The following is a 25,309-nucleotide window of genomic DNA, read 5'->3' on the forward strand; positions in this document are numbered from 1 at the left end:
TTTGTGCATGCGTTGAAAAAGTTTTGTGCACACAGATACATTTTTTGTAGTTGTATAAAAACTAATAAACATTTGGATTATAATCCCAACAAATTACGGCAATGTAAAGGTGACAGCTGGCCAACACACAGAGTTATAACATTCTCAGACTGGTGATCTCCTCTCTGATAAAGCTTGGAAAACAAGCAGCTCCTAACTCTTCATTTACTTGCTTGTTTGTGCAGACATGATGGTTATTTGATCCCACAGACACTCAGTACAGCAAAGACAGCCACACTACAACGAATACGAAAAATGTTGGTTGTGGCATTTGTGTTTTGGGGAAAGTGGGAAAACAGGGAAATTCTCCACAAAGAATGCATGTCTGAACTATCTCTCTAGCCAAGTCCCACATGTGATTTCCTTTTGATAACTAATGGTACTAATGTAAAAAAAAAATTCAATTCCATTAACTGAACCTCCCCTGAAACAGCGTGGAGCCCCCTGGGTAGGCCTGGAAATTAATGTGTTTTTTATAATATGATAGGCACACCGTCCTTGTTATGCCAATGAGATCCCAACATCCAGCCCTTCCTTCTTTATAAATAGACAACAACAAATCATGATGGTGGTGAACCAGCAGCAGCAGCAGCACAAGTAGCAACAGAAGAAATAGCAGCAGCTGCAGTGGCAGTACCAATTGCAGTAGTAGCAGCAGCAGAAGTATCTGTTGTAGAAATTGCAGCAGCACAAGTGAAGAAGTAGCAGCAATAATTATAACAGCAGCACTAACAGAAGCACTAGCAGCAGTAGCAGCTGTAGCAGTAGCAGTAGCTAGTATCATTAGTAGCAATAGCACTAGCATTTGTAGCTGCAGCAATAGCAGTATCGTGTTAATCTCTGTGAACAGTTGAGATAACACAGATCTACTCCTCTTCATCATGCTGCTCTAAACAATACCAGAACTCATTAAAGCAGGAAACTTGGCCCAGGTTCTTATATCCTGTGTGCAGGAAGGAGGAAAGGAGAAAGGAGATCAACTGCACGGAGGTAAATCTGACAGTAACAGTATCTAACAAGAGATTTTTTATTTATTTTCAATTAATTGAAAGGTCAGAAATCATTGTTTGGTTTGGGAAGAGGGTTTAGGCTGCACAAAATTGAGACACTTCATTATTTGAAAATAATTAAATTTTTTTCAAAACTCTTGTTTTTGGTGACTATCATGTAGACCTCCCTGAAAAATACACTTTTATTGGCTTTGGGTTTGAAATACCTTGTGTTCCCAGATAGCAAAAGTGGTCAACATTGATGGTCAGAAAAGTTGCAATGTGGTGGAAATAAGCTCTATTGAATCCACAATGTACACGAGTCATGTCATTGAAAATCAATGTCCCAATGCGCTGACTGCGACTTTCCCTCCTAAATATTTCAGATAAAAGGAAGATTGGGAAACAGCCATTTTAGGGGAGGAGGTTTGGATCACATATTTTAAATGAGAAACTATGTATATTTCCCTGATGTATTAAATATCTCTGGATTTTGATTAAAAATAACAGAATAAGTATTTATGTAATGATGAAAACATGTAAGTTGCTTTTTCTATATTCAACAGTTCCAACCGCCAAGTGTACTTATCATCTGTCACTTGCCTTTGGAGAAGGACCCAAGTTTCTAATCTTTAATCTAAGGAAATGCAAAGGAAAAGACCTTCTGTGACATTGTATTTCACTTTGTATATATTTGATCTGTTAATGCAACATGGGCCTGTGTGGATAAGGGCGACTTTGGGTGTGTTTTCTGCCTCCCCTGCCCAAGAGATTGTGAATGAATGGAATAGTGTCAACAAAAGATTGTATATAAAGATGGACAACTTGTCTCCACTTCCTCTCACTATCCAGAAATGAGACCAAAATATGCTGGAAACGAATGCTGCCATCTTGGGAATTTGGAGCCAGAGTCTGTGTAGTAGCGACCGGGGGTAGGAGCTGTGGGAGCAAGGACCCATGGATATGTGGGACCAAACGTAAGTCAGTCTCAACTGTCAATGACATTTCACCCCATTTTATAGCATCAAATAAATAATTTAAACCAAACTTACCAGAAAAATAAGATCTTGAACATACATTAGTGTGATAAGAACTACCAAAAGTGACAGAAACCTTCTATGAGAAAAAATTGACGTGTACTTCGACTTTTTAGTTTGGTCCATGCCCTATCCACTAAAAGGAAGAATTTATGACCTATACTGCAGACAACCACCAGGTGACTATCGAGACGCTTTTGCCTCACTTTTAGGGAGCTGTCATATGATCTTTATATATATATATATATATATATATACAGTCTACAGTGTCAACCCACAATGTATATTTACCTCCTCCTCTATTAATCACTGATCCACAATATATTGACCATCTTTCATCTTTATTGATGACAGTAACAAAGTGCAAAAGCATTAAAAACAACACAAAAAAAACATTACTGTTTTGCTAAAACCCAGCAAAGAAACAAGATTGTTAAAAAAAATCAATACTACCGTGGTACCCTTGTCATGATTCTATCATGCAGCAAACCTATACAGCCTCTAGAGGCAACCTGTGCCTTTAATCTGTCTATACCATTAGTGAAGGGACATACAACATGAAGTTGCCATGACAATAATCTGGTCTCTATATTGTTTAGTTCCCTTGTATAGTCTTATAAAAAAGTGCTAACCAAATTAAGAATAATGTGTGTCTGCGAATACTACTTTCTGACATTCGGAGAATGCTAAGTTGTCCCATCGGACATAGTTACACTGAATATAAGTTGTGTATATGTATATATATTTAGGACTATATGCAAAAGCAAACTCTAAAGCACCATTTTCGGTCAGACACATTGTGCAAATTCATTTCTTTAAATGTATTGCTCAACAATGAGAAAATTAATCAATTAAAACTGATACATTTATAAAACTGCACTTAGCACACTGGACATAGAAGTAATTCTAAGCCAACATGAATTCCTCATCTGGTGTAACACAGCCTTTCAGAATCAAATCTGCATTAAACGGCAATATCTCACAGCAAAGTATAGCACTGCGTTCAATGCAGTGTGGACATACCTGATGTCTGAATAAAAAAACAAATAAAAAAAACAACTACCAAACAATAAAACAGGGGCTACATAATGTAATAAATCTGCATCAGCATAACAAATACAATGTCAATATCACACAGTAATATCCAGTTGCCCATGTATAGCCTGTTTAGAAGGTCCCGAGGTCCCTTTCTACAAAGCTGGAGGTTGATTATACAGGTTGGAAGGGACATGTCTCACACAGAAGCGTGCATAGTTGCCAGGACAAAAACTTACAACTTACAATGGTGTGCACTGCAGTGACCTCAAGTTGTGTATGATATTATGCCAATGTCCTCATGAGGCCAGGCGTCATTACAGGAACCAGCAAGTTGTAAGAAATTTTCGACGCGCTCAACAACCGAGCCAGTCCTTTGTGATTTCGCCCAGTTTGACAATCTTCAAGCTGCTGTCTTCCAGTTTGAAATAGTGGTTGCCCTTGAAGAAGTAGCTGTAATCTGTTAAAAACAAGCAGAATGCACACTCTGTTCAAAGTTTTTCCTTCAGTTAGTTTTCCCACAGCAATAATTTGTGTAAAACAAGGAAGAAACTACCTTCTGATAACCTTCAAATAATCAAGCTAATAAAAGCATTTAGATTAGCAGTGCAAAGTCGCTCTCTTTAAATTATGCCAATCAGGTAGTATACAGAGGCACCTCTGTGCAGGGGAACTGGCGTTCTTTTTAAATAAATTTGTTTGTTCACTGTGTGGGGAAGGGGCTCTGTGATGCTTGCTACACTGTGTGTATGTTCAGAAAGCAGTAATGGAAAAATCCCTGGTTGCTTGCCATAGACAAATATCTGCCACCTCTAACCCTAAGTATACATTGCTGACAGTGACATTCTCAAGAGGAGGTTTACCTGGATCATGCCTAAAAATCAACACTCACTCACAGGATTTCTTACCCTGCAATGCCCTGCTCACTAGCCAGCAGAGCAAACTGTTATGTGTTACTCAGTCACTGAAAATTAAAGCATTGCGTAAGAGACAGAAAAAATAAACTGGACTCCCACTGACTGTGTCGTTCTATCAACATCAGACCACAGATGACTCCCTAACTCCAGAACAACTCCCTTTGGCCTGTTTTACTTCTTTATTTATTTCTTTGTGTATTCAGTTCCTGTAAAGGATTCACTTTTGGCACAATAGCATCATCACTGCTTGTTGGGTTTGGGGCAGAGACAAAGTGCACGACTCACTGATAGAGCTGACTTTGTTTTTTGCAGTGTTTAAATGAGTAAAGCCAGTCTGCAGAGAACCAGTCAAGTTCTAATCGAAGCCAACAACCTCCAAAAAACTCTAAAGGTGTAGACCCAGAATGCCTTTTGTTGTTTTGTCTCTATTCTTTTATTTACAACCCGAGCAGTGCTTAGCGTTTGGGTTTATTTTAATCTTTCCTCTTAATTTTTAGATGGATGTAATACAGCATTGGTTTCATGGTGTAAAAGGCATATGAAGGTTATTGCAAATGTTCATGATTCTCAGAGGATGAGTCCTCGTGACTTTGAACGTTTACAGATTTTGTTCTCTTGCACCACCATGAGGTTGTTTCTTTTATAGTTAAACACTGGATTAATCAATACTGGATGGATTGAAATAAAGTTTACCGCTTTAACCAAGGCTCAAGACAATTGCTAATCATTGAATGCTAACATGCTAAACTAAGATGGTGCCAATGGTAATTGTTACATGCTCTGTGATTGCCCAATGAGCATTTTAGCACAATTTGCTGCTAGCTTGTGGTAATTTGGCCAACCTCAAATTATACAGAGCCTTTTCCTTCACAGCTTTTGAAAAAAGAAAAATAATATATTTTTACCGATGCCATTAAGACTGAAGGCAGAGTCTATGCCATCTGGGATGCCATTCCAGGAGTCAGCAATAAGTCTGGGGAAGCCAGCGTCCATGATCTTATTTTCTTCATCATATCTGTATACATGAAACAGTAAAGTCAATGCTTTAGAGTTCCCTCATATACACAAAAATATTCAACACTCATACTCTTTTATAGAGATAAAACATTTTGTCATCATCACCTTTAAATCCCATGTTTTGTAAGGGCTAACACAGCTGTTGTCGTTTAGAGTACAGTTTAGGTCATACAAAATACTAACTAGATCCAGGCATAATTCAGTACTGCAATAGGGGGTGATGACAGCAGCATAAGCTAGGGTGTGTCAGACAAGAGCCGTTGGCCCCTAAATAGTTTCAAGTTTGGGTCCTACCTCCAGAATTTGTCTCCAGAGAAAAGATAAGTCTTCCTGTTCTTCCTGAAGCTGAAGGCAGCGTCGATTTGTGTTAGGTCTGCCGGTAGGTCAAGACTGGAGAGCTTCTTGGGGTAACCACTCTCCAACTCATTCGCTTTGTAGATCCACATCTCCTTGCCTGGGAGAAAAAAATAATTAGAAAGGAAAATTGTGGCTAAAAAATACTCAAGACATTAGTTATACTGACGGAAGGTAAGGTAAGGACCGTTACAAAATACACATTCTTACTTCTATCTACCAAGTATATATATATACAGTATATATATATATATGTATAAAAAATGAGTGAGATCTTATGATTGCCATTTAGCATAGTAAGAGTCCCTCCTTAGCCAAACCAGCTCTGCTGCTGATGTACTCAAAGCTGATCATTTAGGTAAAACTCATCAGTATTCATGAGGATTGTCATGTTATTAAGTTGCAAGGAATGCACCATAAACCACTAATAACTATTGTGGAATATCTCAAGTGTCCCAAAAGTGCACACAGGAGCGCCAACATTCCTGCTTCTCTTACTGTTTCACTTTGTTGAAATGCTTGACTGTGAATGGAAAAGCATCCCAATGATCAAAAAGTAAAGACACCCCTTGATTACTCATGCAACTCTCTGTTTCTCTGATCACCATGAAAGCAAAAAGATGATGTTAACACAGTTTATGTAACAACACGAAGCAATGCTTAAATCATCTGTTTCTAAAAGTTATACTTGTCTTCTCCAGCATACCTGAGAAGAAGACTGTTTTTTCCTCCAGTGGGTTTTCATAGGCAGCGTCTATCTTGGCAGGCAGGTCAGGCCAGTAGGTGGCCACTAGCATCGGGCCGCTGGGCTTGCTTCTGAAGTTGACTGACCTGAACAGGAACCTGGCAGACAGATAATGAGTGGTTGAGCGGTCTTATGGTATAAGCTGGGGATGAAATGAGAGTGAGAGTGAAAGAGGAGCAGAGGAGGTCGACGACGAGGAGTGTGACTTTGTGTATGTGTGTGTGTGTGTGTGTGTGTGTGTGTGTGTGTGTGTGTGTGTGTGTGTGTGTGTGTGTGTGTGTGTGTGTGTGTGGGGGGGGGGGGGGGGGGGGGGGGGGGGGGGTAGTGCAAGTGCTTCACTGGCTGAGCCAGCCACAATGGCCTGATTCATGAGCATCTGGTTCTCGTTAGGACTAAGGTTGCCGACGCCAGCGGAACAAGACCCATCTTGCCTGGATTTCCAAATCCACAGCTGCACAACAACATCAGCTTCCCAAACTCTTTTCCACTGACCTATTTTTTGAAAAGAAATCATCTACCGATTTCAAAGTTGTGATGATGAGAAAATAAAAATAAGACATAAACTTCAATAGCATATATACACTCCACATAAGTACTGTATTTCAGAATTAAAGACATATTCCAGTCTCAACCAATCATGTGTAAGTTGTATCAGCTGTATTAGCTGTGTTATTGTCCCAATGTCTTTAATTAGTTAATTAATTAATAAATAAAAAAAAACCATTTCTGCTGAAGAGAACAGACTTGAATGATTGACAGATTTTTCCAAAGCAAAGTAATGTAACTTTGTGCTAATGTCAATCGATGTAAAAGGTCAGCACTGCATTGTGATGCAATGACAATGTAAGTCTGACAGAAATATCAGCAGCCATAATGCTCCTGAATTGATTCTACATCGTTGACAAGACTAGTCCTGCGACTTCAAATGTAGTGTTGTTGTCCTGAAAACCTTCCTTTTGTTGAAGGCAGCATCAATTGCGGCAGTTCTGTGGTCGAGGCTGGAGAGCCGCACTTGGGGTCACCTCTCTCAAACCTATTTTGTAGACCCACATATCGATGCTGTTTTGATTTTGAAGTATCTAAGGAAACATTTCTTGGTGATTAATCTGCTTTTATCAGGATTTTAAAATACTTTTGAAACAGGACCCTGACATTGCCAAGGTGGCATCCATTTGTTGATGGGAGCAATAACTTAGACCTGCATCCAAGCCTGTTAACATACTGTCATCCTCCAGACCTGCTAGCATCCAGCCAGCCTCCCAGTTGCTAGCCCCCAGCCTATTTCCCAGCTAACTGCCGCAACCTACACCCTGTGCTAATCTCAGTCAGTTTCCAAATATGGCAAAAATTTTACCCATAGCCTTCAGGCCTTTTTGTACATTGGCCGGCAGTCTGTCAGACCCTGAGAAGTGTCTTCAAAAAAACTCGGCAGATGTGTTCCTAGGACACCTGCAGCGTATGTCCAGCCAGTTCCAGCTTTGGGGTCCTGGATAATGCCCAGTCTTCAGTCTGGCAGACACCACCCCATGATCTCCAACCAACTGATGGTCCTTGAGGGAGATGGAGTAGGGGCTTGCTCCATCCACTCCACGCATCGACTTGGTCTTGCAGTACTTCTAGGAAAGGTGCACCAACACAGTACATGGTGGGAGTGCACCTTGACGTTGGTTGCCACCCGCCAATAGACCGAACAAAGAAGAAGAAGAAGAAGAACGGTTGGTCCGATACCAGATCCTGGATCCAAGTCGGCCGTTCCCGCCCTGCCTACCTCCTTGCAGACAACACAGCCTATATTCCAACGGCTGTACTGTGGCCTGAGCTGACCTGCAGTTGAATGATCTGGTGCCAGCCATCTTGCTAAATCTTCAGTCTCCTCGCCATCGTCCACGGAGACTTTACCCATGCCATCAGATTCCAGTTATACTCCTACTCTTCCTCCTGAGAGGCCCTGCTGTCGCTGGCCTCCTGCTTAGCCTCCTGAAGGGACATCTGCATTCAACATGTCCCAGCCTTCATTGTTGGCCTCCTGTCGTACCCCTGGAGAGATCCAGTTTTTGCTGTTAGCCTCCTACTCTGCTTGAAGAGAGTCCTAGTCCTTGCTATTGGCCTTCTACCTCAGTAGAGGTCCTGCATTTGTCCATGCCTTTACTGACACTCTTGGGGACTGCTTCGTAAGTCGGCCTTCTGCTCCTTTATTCCCAGACCAGGAAAGGCAAGCAGTCCCACGAAATGCAATGTTCGAAGATGCAAATTTTTGGCAGTTTTTGTCAGTAGCTCCACAACTTCTAAGCAAGGTAATTAACTCAAGTGTATCCTCCTGTTGTGAGGAACAATAATTGCATTATGTGTAGCACAAAATTAGGTTCTGGCTGAAATTATTCTTGACTGACTTCTTTATTAAGATAATGTTATTTGTTTGTGTTGCAAAAAAATACAATCGTTGCTCCTCTGATGTATTTTCTGTTTAGTTTTTAGTTTCTAACAGTGTCTGCTGAATAAGTGTTTTATTGTGACAAGAAAACCATGCGTTTCCAGATTAACTAGGAGTGAAATCTCAAGGATTGCAACTATAGGGAATTCTTTATATTGCAAACAACCCCTGGCTGTGACTACATGTTAATATACAAGAGCGTGAGCATGTTTTACCACTGACAATATTTGTTCTGTAAAATTATAGTCATAAATACACTAGGACGCTTATTAGTAGGTTGGCCAAACTGTTTCTTTGAGACGGACTTTATAATTGCATTCTCCTTAAGCCTCCAGACAGACAGACGCACACCACTGCTGAGCTCAGGGTGTGCTACAAGCTTTGCTCATTGTATCATGTCAAGATTTGTCCTACATCATAAATATTGCTGAGCCAGGAGACGGGGGGGGGGGGGGGGGGGGGGGGGGGGGGGTCCAATTTGTACAATGGAAAAGTCAAGTGAGCTTTACTCCTGGAGCCCAGAGGCGACTGCTCTTTCTCTGAAGCTATAAAGCTTTGTACCAGAGCTCTGCAGCTTACAAGCCTGACATGGCCTTCAGGCAACTCATTAAGTTGCTGTGAAGGTCAGGACAACAGGCTCATTCGGAAACTTTGCTAGAGAGTCAAAATGTGATGTACGTTCATTTCAGTGCCTTGAGAGAACTCTGTCCTCAATTTATCTCCCTTGCCTTTAGATGAGTAGCTCTTAGTCCTCTCAAGCATTGACACATTTTTCCATGACTGAAATTCAACTCATATCAAATGAATAATTGCTTGAAAATATACAAAACAAAGTCTTATGACTCCACATGAGACGTAACACAGACGTAGGCTGCTTAACAAACCCTTGATTCTGATTTCAGTTAAAACATCTGCTGAACTAGGCCTAGCTGCAGATAACCAAAGAGAGGCAAAGTCCTATTATTCAACTAGAACATGGAGCCGTTAAATTTCACTATTACTGGTCCGCAAATGTATCTAGATGGCAGCTTTGCATCAGAATGTTAAGTTAACAATTATGGAACAGCACAGATGATAATCAACTATGTTTATCTTACTTTTTCATAGTTGTAACTCAGACGGAAACTTTTAAGAGAAGAAAGTATCAAACTAGTTTGATTTCCAGCAACAGGGCCAGGGGGTCATGGTCCACGGTGTCATGGTCCACATGGCACCCTATGAGCGAATGTGCTGCTCTGTCTTTCGCAATAAATGTGGGTGAAGAGAAATTCTGTATTAAAGCAAGTGAGTGTGGCTTGTTTTTTCTAGTTTTTAAGTCCAGGTTCTTGGAGGGGGTGAGGGCCAGGCTAAATGAAAGACTACACTCTTTGGTATGGAGGTCTGCTCGCCTGTTTACTTTGGATGATTTTCCCAAATGGCCATGACAGATACACAGCTATGTTAACCTCAAAATTGCAAGGAGTAGATATTACAGGGTGCATCTATGAGAATTAATGCGTCATAACCAGCAAGGATGCTGTTTGTGTTTTCTATCACTCACCACTTCTTTTGTTTTTGTTCTTAGTAACCCTCAGGAGAATTTGACTAACAAACTTCTGCTATTGTTGAAAGTGTTCACTATTGTCAGGGAAAATGCTCTGACTCACAAAGACTGTTGACCAAACCCCGGGCATGACAACTCCTGCACTGGGTCAGCTGGTAGACACAGTAATCTTACGAGACTTTGAAATCACTGGTGCCAGTGGAGGAGAGGACTGCGGACTGTGTTTATGGCTGACGACTATTTTGGTTGTCACTGCATGCATAGACAAATTGTTTGTTTTTGCTTCTTTCTAATCGTCACATCATGAAACAAGAAATCCACACCACAATCTTCAAGTGGCACAGGATTGCAAAACGAGAAACAATAATTAACAGGGTACCTCATGTCAAACTGCTTGTTTTTGTGGGCAAGATTATTATGAAATCCAATTTGCGTCGGCTGAATTATTTCACTTGCACAAGTCATAACGCCAGAAGTAGGCTACTGGGTTTTGTTTGTTGTTCTTTCCATAGATCACAGACAGGAAATCCAGCTAGACTTTGGCAGTGCTTGCAAGTTTCAAGAAAGTCAAACATGGAGCAAATGAAAACAGAGCAGTTATTACATCAAACAACATGATCCAGAGATTGGATTATGGATGGATTGCTTGTTAGTGCACCTTCCTGGCCCTAATATGGTGTATGCAAACTTGGTGAAATCTAGTTTGGGCCAAAACAACATCAGGACTTCCTGTTTGATGTGATTACCTGTCCTTGAAGAAGAAGGTCTCTCCTCTGATTTGTGCTATAGCATCAAAGACAACTGGCTCCTTACAGATGTCCATTGGAGTGACTGGACCTTGAGTCGGAGACAGAGGCTTGTCTGTCGACCCACCTAAATTGAAGAGATTTACCACAATATATTTTATCTTTGATTGATTAATCACACATTCATAGTATTAATACTTCCTGGGTTCTAATAAGAAAAACATTTTTTTTCATTCTTGTATTAGACTTAATCAAGATCTAGGCAACAAGACACATATCACAACATTTCATCTCACCATAGAGCTCCTGGATGCCTAGAATGTCATCATGAGAAAGTCTGAAGTCTTTTGTGTAGGTGTAAATGGGGGCCATTAAAGCTCCGGGGTCCTGAGAGTGCTCCAAGCCAAGGGCATGACCAAACTCATGGGCTGCCACCAGGAACAAACTGTAGCCTGAAAAGACGTGATTCAATGATTATCTTCACATGCGAAACAATTCATTTGAAGGTTGAGACAAGTCTTAGTAAATGAGTATGGTGGAGTCTGACTGACAGTTTGACAATTGCTATGGCTAACCAATTCATAGTTTTTGTGATTTAACAGTGTTGTAATCATTCCTCTGCCTTTTATGGAAAAGCAACTTGGCTGCTAGTCCTACAGGCCCATGCCTTCATACCTTGGTCTGGACAGAAACCCCATTTACGGTCATCATCATAGCTCTTGGTGGAAGCACACCACATCTTGCCATCACTGCGCCCTGATGAGGTGCAGGCATCATAGGTGTCTGCCAGGAAGGTGAAGGGGAAGACACAGGGGCTTCCCTCTGCATTTCCTCCCACTGTTGACATGGCTGGAGGGGTAAACACAAAGTAAAACTGAGAAAAAGGGAAATGTGCAGCGACCTTGGTTCATCTCACTGTCTTGTGAACTCATTCACATGCCAAAATTCTTCTCCAGAGCAATTAGGCTTGTATTATATTGTGAAATCGACGCAGATGATCGAGAACAACACAACGAAGGCAGCTGGCACATGACATCAATACCTAGGCATAAAACCAAGAAGAGCCCGCCCGAATTGTTTTCTTTCAGAAACATCATTTTCAATTTGGCATGACAGGTTTTGTGCTGTTTTAAAGAAAAATAATTTCTTATTCAGCACAAGGTATCGCTCAAGGCTTTACAACAAGACTACATTCCCAATCAATTAGAACCAGACGAAAGCCCCAGTGGCTGTACCTCTCTCTCTATCTCAACGTCTCTCCCTCCCAACTTCACTACTTCAGCCCTAAAACGCAGTCCTACTGACAGAATGGAAAATAAGCCCTGCCACTGCACATTAAAATACTTTCACTGGCATTCAGCAGACCACAAGCAAGACTGGAAGCCCCAACTGGCAGATTCCAGTAGACCTTGCACGTGACTTGGTACCATACACTGCACATCAAAATACACACAGACAGTGAAATGCACTATATGAATCTAAACAAGCACATAAACAGGACACATAAACTGAAGATAACCTATACTCTGTGAGCATCTTTATGATACGTAGAGGAAATTCAGTTTTCTTATGTGATGAACATAGTCTGACATAACAGACAGTGTATAACACCCCCTTACCAGTTTCAGGGCAGAACCCATAGCTTTTGTCACGGTCGTAGTCCTCAGTAGTGGCACACCAGCGGTAACCATCGTCCCTGCCCTGCGTGGTGCAGCTGTCATACTTCTCTTCCTGAAAGGTGAAGGGGAACTTGCATGGAGCGCCCTCTGCATTTCCAGCCATGGTGAATAGCACTGTATAACAAAGGTAAATAAATAGAGATATACTGTAGTTTAGTACATATAAAGATCACATATCTATATTATAGTTATTATAAATATTAAATATCATAATATTGTATTTTTCCCTGTTTACAATGAATACGCTCAGTTTCTTACATGATTATTGCAAGCAACTAAGACGCTTTGATCCCTGAATAATGATTTCAGACAAATGTACTGACAGAGGAAAATAAACCATAATTACAGCTGGAATGAAACTTTCTTGTACATCAATACACATAACAGACGGCTCCAGTACAAACAGTTGTGTTCTCATCATATAAAACAACTCAGTACATGTGTACTCTGTCTGTTTTCTTGTAATGGGTCTGTGATCATGTTAGTACCATGGACAGCAACATAACACAGATAAACAAAATGTTTGACAAAGCCCACTCTTCTAAAGTGGGGCAGCAACTTGGAAAAGAAATATTCCATACTCCACTCCAAACAAAAAACAACACTTTCCTGGCACATGGTCCAACCTACTTTCTTTCTGTCCAAAATCAGCAGAGCAGCTTTTAATATGGCACTTATCTGATATGAGGTTTTACTTTGCCTCTATAGGAAACACTGATTCTATTTACTGAACTTCCTCATATGTTGGGGTTCAGTCAGGTGCAAGGAGGGCATGACAAAAAGTCTGCTACGGTCAAATGGGGCCACAAAAGTATAAATCCACTCAGAAACTTACTCTGTAAAGACAAATAGGTTAAGAAACATTGCAATGCCACATTATGTGTAGTATATATACGGTGAGCTATGTCAAAAATAAATGTAACAACATGACAAAACTTACATTCATGAGGGCAGAATCCATATTTGCCATCTTCATCAAAGTTGTAAGAGGTGGAGCACCACAGGAAGCCGTCGTCACGGCCCTGGGACGTACAGGTCTTGTACTCAGTGCCCATGAACAGGAAGGGGAACTTACAGAACTCGCCGTCAGCATTACCAAACTTCACCTTCACCACTGTGAAAAAGGATATTGATATTGTTTTGAACCAAATGATTCAGTTCAGTTCAATAGCAAAATGTACTTTATATGCAATAGGCTATACTGGTATAAAGCATTTCAGAGCACTGATACAAGACAGAAGTTCATTTTACTTTCTGTGAGAGGTAGATTGCTTTTGCACAAGTAATAGATTCAGACAAGAGGATCTGAATAATGGGAAATGCATAAAACTATCTGGGTCAATGCGTGCAAATATAAATGCTGGCAGTGGATTTTCTATTCAGCTTCCAGATGGCTATGATTTGCCATTTTGAGTGCCAGAAAGTTCAGACAAAGTTAATACAATGACAACAAAGTATCTGAAAGTCAGATCAGAATTATCTATGTCAACATTAGTGTCCTGACACCTCGACTGTTATGAACTTATGCTGATGACAACTTGTACTGCACTTGTGTAGAGAAACGTAGTGTAGCCTTTTTGCCATTCACTGTTATACTGTGAATAGTCCCCCGCCATTACCTTGGCCATCTCCCAGTGTCCACTGCTCATCATCATCAAAGTGGGAGTCTCCGCCAATTCCTGGCCCTGGAGCGAAGGCGTGAGCCAAGAGGCCATCTTTGCCGTCAAAGGGGTAACCGTCTCCGTGCTCTGTTAATGACATCATTCAGTATTAAAGGTCCAGTGTGTAAGATGTAGGTGAAAGGGATCTATTGGCAGAAATTTTATATAAAATATGTTTCATCTAAATTGTATGAATTGTTGTTTTCTTTATCCTAGAATAAGCCCTTTATGTATAAATATTTAATATTCACATCGGGAGCAGGTCCTCTCTGCGGAGGCCGCCATGTTTTATTTTACCAAACTGGACAAACTAAACACCTTTTGAGTTTTTATGACAACTGAAGGCTACAAAGCTGCTTTAAACAGGAAGTACTAAAACTAATAGTGGGAAAATATTTTCAACATGTTATGGCATTTGTGTGTTTATTCAAACACCCAATTATTCTTCATATTTTTGTTGGTAAAACAGTCTGAGGTGTCAAACTTGAAAAACTGCTGAATTCCTTCTCGACAGGGTCAGCTAAGGCTAATCTGGATGATATTATAACCGTGTGAGTAAATCATGACTGGAATGATCAGTGATACAACCACAATTCTTTTTGCAAGATAAAGGATTCCTAACATTGGTTTGCAGGGTGTGGAGTCACTGTAATAACATTTGTGAGTGCACCTTTACCATTTCTCAAAAGGGCATTGAACTTCTGTTCATCAGTTTCAAAACTCAATTTTCCTCTTAGAAGTGGGCTTAAACGTCTTGTGGAGAAAATCTTATACTTTTCATCTTGGGATATCACTCCTATGTCCAACTAAAGGCTTCATTAAGAAGGGCATATGGGCATATGAAGTCGTTTTTGCTATAAAACAAGTTAATGTTTCTTGACATTTTTTTAAACTTTAAATGTGTGGCATTTTGCAAAATATCTCAAGTCTCTATGTAGTCTCGGGTCTGTCCACATAGCATACCGTTGCGGCCAAAGTTAATCATGATGTCAGCCTCTCCGTCCATGATGCGGTTGAATGAGAGTGGGGTGACGTCGCTCCACACTTTGAAGGCTCTGAGGAAAGCATCATTTATGACCTCCTCGTCCAGATCAACAGAGTATCCCAGAATTCTATGGAACAGAAAGTTTCAAGATAAGGAATAAAAACATGGACAAAAACTCAAAAGTCAGTGTGACATTTTGAAAGGTACCTAGACGATTCACTAGATCTCCTTCTCTACTTGAGATCGTGGAAAAGAACCCAGTAACAGCTTATGAATCATCTGGAGAAAATGCTTCCTGAAACAATGTTCGGCCGCAAACTCTGTTACATGCCTATCTACGCAGTCCTTTGCCTATAAAACAGTCAGTGATCCTTGAGTTGTTGTTGTGTTTGGCTTGCAGTCTTCCTTCCAAGCACATGGGCAGACGGGCTGGAATGATCAGGCCACACTAAAAAAAACACCAAATCCCACTCTCCACATTGTTGTAAAACCTCAAACGGAGCAAAAACAAAAGACCTGACACACACTGTGTAGGAATGCGGAGTGTTAGCAAGAAACAAAGTGCAAGCGCTCCACAGCCTTGCAGATGGGGGTGGGGTGGACTGGGGGCTGAGGAGAGGGTGGGGGGGGGGTGGGGGGGGGGGGGGGGGGGGGGGGTGTCAGGCGGGGCCAAGCTGTGGTCCATTTCTCAGAGAAAACAGACTCTTAACTCGAATTTCTACTTTTGTGCTCTGGAAATTAATTTCAAACTAAAATATTTAGGTTTTATCATGGAAATGACATATTGTAAATAGTCCGTCTCAATACTAATAGTTTAATTTATGCACTGTAGTTGGGTGGAGTCAAGTTATTTTACCTTTCTGTGACATCATATCCTGATGTTATACATGAAATGCATCTATAGTACTGGGCCCATTTGTAATGCTGTTACCTTATATATGGGCCATACTCTTAAAAACGTGCATGATTTGATTGGTGGAGCACAATGATTCAGATTCATAATAAACTGGGACCCAGTCCCATCACTAAATGCTCCTTTGCAGGAGGAACTCACTTGAACAACTCCCGGATAATCACAATGACTCTTTAGAAATTAGAAGGTAGTGTTGTTTTCCTGACCTGTAGGTGATGTCATTCTTCTGCCACATGGGTTTCCTGTGGAAGAAGTTGTAATTGGCCACATCTGGGACACCACAGCGAGGCTTCTTCATGATCTCTACAGTTTGGGCATCAATTTCTCCGGTTTCTTGCAGAGAGAAGAACTTCTGCATTGTCTTCAGCGTGTCCTTGAGCACCACGAGGTTACATCTGTCTTCTGGGCATCCATAAAACTTATTCAGATAGTGCTAAAGGAGAAAAATATATATATATATATGAGAATGATTTAACTATCAGAATAAGTATTTCTATTTAGTTAGTCCAACACACATGACTAAATATATAAATGATGTAGGCTACAAAGTATTCCCTGGCAATTCACTTCTTATACGTAAAAACTGCATTCACACATGACTGACCCACTTAGACAAAGTTTCTGGGAAAACGAACAATAAACTTACCAGAGCAACTTCTTTGTCTGTTGTGGGGGTAGTATCGTCTCCAGGAAACTTGATGATAGGCGAGGGGGCAGCATACGTCGCTTGAAAGACGATAAACTGAAGCAAAAACAATTTGAGAACTACCCGACGACAACCATATATCGTCGGAAAACCCATTTTCCCAGGTGAAGTGGGTCTGCAGTGCGGTAAATGTCGTGCACGATCCTTCCTTTTCCCGTTTTCCCTTCTTCTTCTTCTTCTTAACGGGACATCCTGCACCTCCGATCTATGAACTTTCTCAGTTCTGCTTGCACAGGCACTTTTTCTGCCCCCGGTGTATTCTGCGCAGTCTCCAGGTTGGGAGAGAGGAGCGGGTGGAGGGTGGAGGGGAAGAGGAGGCCACAGACAGGAATAAGTTCATGCGCACTCATATGGTCGGATTCCTCTCTGTCTCCCTTGTTTTTACTGGAAAAGCACGGGCGGATGAGGGGAGAGTCTGCAGCGCGATGTCTGAGGATTAAACATGAGCGGGCATGACAGATGATGATCTACATCAGATCTGTAGTGTCCTCCTCACATTCCAAAAGCCTCAACAGTTGTCCAACATGTCGCCATTTCGTCAGAGAGTTTATTATTTAGTCTAAGGCTACTTGTCACCATTGCTGTGAAGTCTGTCTTTTGCGGATATATTGTAGTGCGCGATGTGCGTTTTGATAAAGCAGCCAATTTGCGTCATAGTCCCCAGATACTAGACTGTACTGCACTGTAATCTGCTGTAACATACACATTGAAAGTGGGGTGCAGTATGCAACATTACTTATTATTGTTAGGTTTTTCACAATATACAATAAAATGTGCAATATTTAATTTAAAACCACCCCCATCACTCATAGATACTGAAAACATATCTGTTTTTTGCGTCATGTGCACACCACTGTTTGTACATTACTTCATACTAATAAGAGGGTGTTGTCTGTATATATCGACATCTGTTTATTTCATTGTCCCTACCTTACCCTTTATTAGCCTATACCACACATGTGTTATCAGGCCCCCGCCCCTCCTGCAGGCACCATGGTCCTTATGATCAAAATAATGTTTGCCTCATTTTGTTGAATAATAATATAAATGAAATTAATCATAGAAACTGATGAGATGTTGCCCATTATGCATCACTCATGCGCCATCTCCTTTTTCACCAAAGTGGAAAAGTGAAAAACTATGGCTCTCTCCTATTGTACGAATACAAATCCACATTTTTGATGTAACTATCATCTGTTGTTTCACTTGACCAGTAATACAGCGACACCCAGCGGCAGGCAGGATAGGCAACATTTTAAGTGCTATGGCGACACCTGGTGGCAGGACGTGAAAACAGCTTGACAAGAGAATCGCATGTAGCCATAAAACACAAATGCAGTATCACTGATTTATCCCGAATTTATTGCTATTTTTTTCACCATGATCTATATAATGTATTCGGCTAATTATTTAATAAATAACTCCGAATGTCCAACCTCATGAAAACTGGAAGGAATTTGACTTCTTCTTATGTGCTTGAAAAAGAGAAGGTCTCACTGTGGAAGATGTGTTCAGAGGCATAAATCTTTTTCAGATTAAATATTTACAGATACAAAATAATCCCAGTGCATAGGAAGTTGGGCTTTTAGAAACATTTCCATTCATTGTAAATAGAGTGAGCATCTCTGCTCATTAGCTAACTTTACCCATCTATTATTCATTTTAAATTATACTTATGTTAAACAGATGTCTTGAGTATGTTTTAAACATGTTTTCCCGCTGTCATTATGTAGCTGAGGAGATCTGTTATGTTGCTGGGAACTTATTATCACGTGTTGCATGAAACCATGTTGCAGGTCACTGACTCATCCCAACTGGTGTTTCTGTGAAACCGCTCCCTTGTTCCTACCAGAAATTCAGAGCAACATGTCATGACTCACAGCTGCTGAACTAGAGACACATTTTAAACACACTGTAAAGAGTCCAGGGTTTACGCTGTGCCTCGAACACTGTCATTTGGGATCGACTCCAGCCATGTCAGAGGATCAGTGGTAAAGATAATGGATGGATGTTCAGAGGGAGCTGGCTGAGGCTGCAGCAGCATAGAGCCATCAGTGTCGCTGCCCTCTGGTGGCTGACAGAAGCCGTGCATCTGTGTCTGTTCTTAAGGCCCTCGGAGCCAGTCTTCTTTACTGAGGCGGCATAGATTTAGGATTTGCTCTAACTCTCTTTGACGTGTCTTCCACTGTTACGCAGGTTTACTCTGAGCAGCATATGAGAGTGGACTTTTTAATAGAGAGAGCTGAAGGACTTTTTTTGCAAAGAGATCTGACAGATGGATAGCTCACAAACAGGATTTTGTGGTATTATCTAGCAAAGCAATTTCCTTTCCCTTTAGCTAGAGTACAGTTAATTTTTCATAGCCGGGGCTGCTGCTGGTGGTTGCAGAGTGAATTTAACATCCATTTGCCAACAATATCCAGGGCCTGTCACTTTGGAGCAGGAGCTTTATTTCATGCACTGATACTTGCTGCCATCTCCTCTAACTGACACACTCGCAGTGATCCCGCGCAGAGCCGGGGAACAGAATGGCTACCTATTAAATGTACATGGGCCTGCCTCTCTAAATAGAAAACGCTGAGATGTGAAAAGTTGAGCCACAGCTACAGTAATTGAACGGCTTTGTGCATATGAATGCAATTTTGCAGATGAAAGTGGCATAAAGAGATTGAGATGATAAGATTTGATTTGCATGTAAATTGTTTTCTTTTTTTTGTGCCCCTGTTGAATACTCAAGCTTTGTCTAGAATGGAACGGCTCTCAATGTGTGTGTGTGTGTTTTAATGAAATACTGTTTTTAAAAATGTGTCTCGCTGCGGTTGATTGCAGGTGCATCTCTTCTATTTGTATTTGTTTGTTGCTGAGGTGGATGATTTAAACACAATCATGGTTTTATCGGATGCTTTACACCAGAACAACTGATTTATACTTCAACATCTACACCCCGACATAATCATGTATCGTCTTCATAATCAACTATTACCTCTTTACTTTAAATGGTGGATTTCTGCATGTGTTACAAACTCAAAGCTACAATATGCTCACGCTGGTCCGACAAACTCACATAATTAATTATGACAGTGAGTGGCTTCCTGCAGCACGCCAGTGTGGCCTCCTCGTGCGACTGGGAACAGGACGTTCTGGATGTGCAGGCCAGTCGTATCATGGCTCTCCAGCTGGCTCTGCATCTTCAGGCCCACTTGATTGACCCCAGTCCAGCTGAACAGACCGCAGCCCTGGATGTCACCCTCTCCCCTCACCCTGGTCCTCTGGCTCTTGCGAGGGACCCAGGCAGATCCTCTGATGGGTCATCAAACCAAACTGCCCGTATGGCTGGCTGGCACCAAGGTCATGAATGACAAATATCCCAGTCCCCGCACTGGCCTCGTCTCAGTCCAACTCAGGAGCTGCTCAGAGTGCCCGGTGCGTGTTGTGCACTGATGTTTGGTTCAGGCTTGCAGTGCATAGTTAGCCTGGCTCTGCAGTTAATTCTGACACAGAGTGGTTTCAAATCAGTCCATTGGCATTGTTTGTTTTATGTTCTGTGCAGGAGTAATTAAGCAATGGCTGAGTAAATGAATGCAGCAACAGCTCTGTCAATAAATCTGTTTCAAGATAACTTAATTTGGCTAAGCACTGTGTTACTACTGTGACACATATTATATCACTCGATTTGAAACATTCCGATGATGAATTATTGAACATAAATCCATTATCTTGAGCATGTTTTATTTATGAATGCACCAAGACACTGGAGGACTTTAACACTGCAGGATAATTATTGTTCCACATTGTGTCACCACTGTTCTCTCAGATGCAGCTGCCAGCGCCAACTGCAGCGAATCAAAGAATCCTGACTTTTGATTGACATTTTGTGCGAGTGCGAGGCCCAAAGCGACATTAGCCGAATTGCTTTATTTAACGCTTTCTCCCTCATTCTGTTTCTCTTTTAGCGCGCCTTGTAAACACTGATGCAATAATGCATTCCATTATACAGGGGAGAGGAGATGAGTGTCTCTCGTGGCTCCTCTCCATCTCAATAATAGGTCAACAGCTGTATTTAAAAAATTCATCACATTCTTGGCAGTCGCAAAGGTTAGCCGCGGCGCTCTGAGATGCAATATTGGAAGCTCAGATCGGCGGCAAATCTCGGCGGGGATGAGGAAGAGTTGCCTTTGATGAGTACAGCATGTAAATGATTTGTGTGTGTTTATAGGACACGGGGCTGGCCCTGCCTCACTCCAAGACAGCGGTCTCGGCACCGCTCGGTGGCAGAGGCTGGCAACAGCAGATGGAAAGAAGCACGAGAAGGGGAGGGCTGACCTGACTACAGCGCTCCACTGTTTGTTCTCTCAGCAGAAGGATTCTCTTTCTTTTCTCCCCTCGCAGTCTATCTCTGTTTCACTTTGAGCCTTGTTTCATTGTGTGTTCTTCTTATACTTCATTTCTGCTTTGTTTCTTGTATGTTCAGGTCCAAATCCATTTATATTTAAGTATCCGAGAGACTTCAAAGGTCCCTATATTACAGCATATATTATCTGAGACTTCCCTGCATACTTTTCCCATATCCTCAGCACTCTCAGGTTTAATGTGAGCAGTGAGTTGTCTTCATCGCAACCCAGGACAACTAAACAGCTTGTTTGTTAATCCTGTTGTTTCCTGATGGAGACATTATCAGCTTGTGTGTGTGTGACCTTTTAAGAAATTCAAATATTGATGCCTTTCTCACATCAGAGACAAATTACTCTCAAAGATATCCTGAGGTATGAGGACACGCACATGAAATATGCATGTCTACCTTGGATTGCTTTTAGTAATTCTGAAATATTCAAAGTGGTATTTTTGGAGCGCCGTGGTTGTTGCTCATTGTGCGTACAGGCTGACGTTCGGGGATGAATTTTTTAGCGCCGATCTGGGTCGCCCATCGCAGTAAATGGATAGCCTTGATAAGTCAAACAACATTGCTACTTGGATTGTTGGGTGAAAGTGAAATACTGCATGATGCAAGTGAATGAAAGGAGGGTTGAAACGCAGCCGTCTGTCTGGCACTGCCGACATGGTTCTGAGACCCGCGCGGCAGATTAGCTATTACTACAGTGCCTGTTCTCAACATGCCTGTTTGGAAAGGACTGTTCTCTTGACCTGTGTTAATGCTCTGGAGCTACTTCAGAATGTTTCCTCTTCGTTAGTGAGTCCTCTTCACGCAGTTCTTCAAAATACTTTCCCTTTTTATTGTTTGTGTGCTGGACGTTGTGTGCAGAGCTTTTTATGAACAGTCTTTGTGTTCATCCTACCTGGTTAATCTGCAATGAAGATTTATAGTCAATGTTTTTCATAAAATTAAACGAAAATTGCTTTATTACTGTTCATGTATGTGTTTTATATATAAATTTGAAGGATTCACTTAACATATATTGCATGTTGAATGGCTGTTTATTTAATTTTTATTGATAGAGAATGTATCACATGTCAAAATTTGACACTGCATGTCCCTGGGCCCATGAGAATACGCGTGCCAAGTGTGCAGACACGCAGATGTTTGTAGAGTAACTTGGTACATGTTGTTTGCACGTGTTGGCTTTGGAAACTTGTCTCCAGTATTAGTGAACCCTATGATAATCAGTACTGTTCATCCTTCACAGGGACAATTTCACTGAACATATTTTGGCTGATAATCCAGGAGTCCCACCACAGCCATAGTTCATACATTAACAGTTACCAGTTTTCTTATGCTAATTGTGTTTTTCCCCCTTTGGAGTGTAATTAAAAACAAAAAAAAAACAATTAGAAGATAAGTAATAGTCCATTAAAAGAGAATGAGTAGTGTTTCCAAAACAACAGAGACCCTTTGGGAAATCAGATTCACTATCATTCCTTTTCATTCATTAAAAGAAGAAATCGGCCAGGTCTGGCAGCACCCCGGTGTTCTCCAGCTTAAAACTGCCTTCCCTCCTTTTGACACATTTCTCTGCCAAGCAGCGTCTTCATCTGAGAGACGAGAACAGATTCAAATCAAAGTCTTTCACTGTCATAAACACCGTAAAGCAGTCAGATGAGGCCTGGAGTGAGTTGTCCCTCAGGGTTCTTCAGAGAAAGAGTAATACACCCAGGTAGGCAGCTTTAATCCGATTACAGCTCACAGACAGACTTAATTTGATTTGATGTGTATCTTTCTGCGTGCCTACTTTACATAAAACAGCGAATTTCAACAGCTGGACTTCATCTTTTTCCCCTTTTACATCTCCACCCGTGAAAAATCAGTCACATTTGAAGCCGCTCAAACAAATCACCACAGTCACCTTACCAGACCTGCTTCCTGGAAGATAACAGAAATGCCTTTTAAAGCTCAACAGGTCACTCTTTATTATGGTTTGAGCCCACTGTCGCAAATTCCGAACAAAAGTGAATTTCCTTTACTTTGTCAATAACAAGCTTGGTGTCACCTCCAAAGGTGAGGGAGCTTGATTTAATAAACGTTCTCTTTTCTTTTTGTTTTGACCCCGTGTCACCTTGTTAGTGAGAGAGAGTTGGATTTCAGTTTTATTTTTCCTCCTCTGGCAAGTTCCCCACTGGCTTCCTAGAAACCCACCAGTCTGATTATCCTTTATAAACCTCTGATAACAAGACTAGTCCAATAGAAATAAGTCGGTTTTAGTGCCAGAAACCGAAATAAAAGAATGGCATATTTGTAGGTATTGATTTTGTATTGTTTGCAAAGAAGGTGGCATGACTACTGATTTTTAGCCTTCAAAACTTTTGCCCTAAGGTGAGTGTGTTGAAGTTCTCAAAAGTAATGGATTTCAACCAAAAAAACACCCCTTTTCCTCACAAAAATGAAAAGAACTTCATGGTTTGTCCAGTGTCTAGCCTCCGCTGCATGAAAACAGGTTTGTTGTGTCATGTGTCAGGGGAGATGTGTCGATGTATGAGCCGTTATTCTGCCTGTACGGAAGCTGTGCCTCCTCCTATTGCTTCTATACCTGTGATCTGAGTCCCCTTGTGTAGGGCCTTGCCTGCATCTTATAGGCCCCCCTTGTGTTTTAAGTACCGGATTGCACGCACGCCGCCGCCGTCCGTGTTTGCAGGATATTGAAAAAGACCTTTGTCAGGAAGCTGAGGCCCAGCGGCCTTTGGGGAGCAGTGATCGTGCCGCTCCAGATCACTGTATCACCTTTCAGTCTTCGTCCTAATAAACAACAGTCACGCGTCTGAATGGTGATACTCATGCAACAGGCTCTTTTGCTTTGAAAAAAAACCCACACTTTAAAACAAGCAGCAAAAGACGAGTAATCTCCCGGTCTCTGTTTGATTTTTCCATCAGGGTGTATTTATCACTGTATAAAATAATATACTGTATAACACTTGGCAGGTGGCAACATATCTTCCTGAGTGCATTGTGTTTGCAGCATTGAAATGTGACTATAGAAATGAATCAAAGGACTCGGTAGCCCCAGTGCCATTACTATGCAAACCAGATAGATGGCTTACATTTAATTTATATAATATTCCCAGAAGAATCATTTTTATTACTGGGGATCTTGGTCGGAATATTTGGCCTATAAGAAATTAACTTTGTCTCTTTGCTAAGTACACCAATGCATCAAGCCATTATCTACGTGATAGATGAATCATATTTGATATTATGCAAGACAAATGTATTCATATTGCATATTTTTCTAATTTTTCCTGTCTGACCATCTGTGTGTGTCTTACGTCTTACCAAGATTAATCTGCTGATCCTATTGGGATAGAGGGCAGGAGTTTTCCCCTCAAACGCACAATAGTATAGGAGCTGATATCAAAGTATAATCCACCATCATTTTATTCAAATCTTTTTAATGTATCAGGGGCAGTGTTTTCCACACATGGGCCTTATTCAGAACTGATTTATTCAATTTTTACTGTATTTCGTGCATGTGTGTGTTTAGACAAGGCGGAGCGTAGCCAGAAAAATCCTATGTAGATCATTGTGAATATGAGTGACATATGAAATAGTACTTTTGTCCTTGGATCAGTGGGTGTAATCATTTAAGTAGAATGACCCTTGACTGGATTAGAGGGAAGTGGGTGAACACTGGGACCTTTGGCTGCAGAGACAAGGGGCAAAGTTCACCCTTTTGTTATGGTCGCTGCTGTTGAGCCAAATTCCATCTGTCATCATCGACAGCATGTGAGGATTATTCTTTCAAGATAAATCGCAGCATTCGATCTACACCTTCACCTCTTTTTGCAACAAAGTGGCTCTAGACGATGATTTACACCGACAACACTCACCTAGCGCGCTGTTTGGTCTGTTACAGCCACTGTCTTACACGTGCCCTCCTAAATTCACTTATGTAGAACACTTGTCTTTCCTGAGGTGTTAGACGGGATGAGTGGATGCTTGGGCAGATTGCAAACTAGTGTTAATGATCGGCCTGTCAGGCAGAATCTGTATTGCTTAATCTCCCGGTCCTGCCGTACTACATGATCAAAGCGATGTAAATGCGACGGGATATCGATTTCTACAGCA

The 25,309-nt window shown here is 41.3% G+C and overlaps 1 protein-coding gene across 1 annotated transcript; it reads right to left on the reverse strand.

The window, feature by feature from the left end:
* Positions 1-2,387: 2,387 nt before the first annotated feature.
* Positions 2,388-17,149, reverse strand: mmp2 (matrix metallopeptidase 2). Its single transcript, XM_034578723.1, has 13 exons — positions 16,738-17,149; positions 16,298-16,524; positions 15,157-15,305; positions 14,152-14,280; positions 13,473-13,646; positions 12,473-12,646; positions 11,529-11,702; positions 11,150-11,305; positions 10,854-10,980; positions 6,095-6,231; positions 5,329-5,488; positions 4,923-5,032; positions 2,388-3,560 (listed from the first exon to the last, which is right to left on the reverse strand). The coding sequence occupies exons 1-13, from the start codon at positions 16,891-16,893 to the stop codon at positions 3,457-3,459; spliced, it is 1,977 nt and encodes a 658-aa protein (XP_034434614.1). The 5' UTR covers positions 16,894-17,149; the 3' UTR covers positions 2,388-3,456.
* Between the last annotated feature and the right edge of the window lie 8,160 nt (positions 17,150-25,309).

Source organism: Hippoglossus hippoglossus, chromosome 3, assembly GCF_009819705.1.
Source record: "Hippoglossus hippoglossus isolate fHipHip1 chromosome 3, fHipHip1.pri, whole genome shotgun sequence".
NCBI lineage: Eukaryota > Metazoa > Chordata > Actinopteri > Pleuronectiformes > Pleuronectidae > Hippoglossus > Hippoglossus hippoglossus.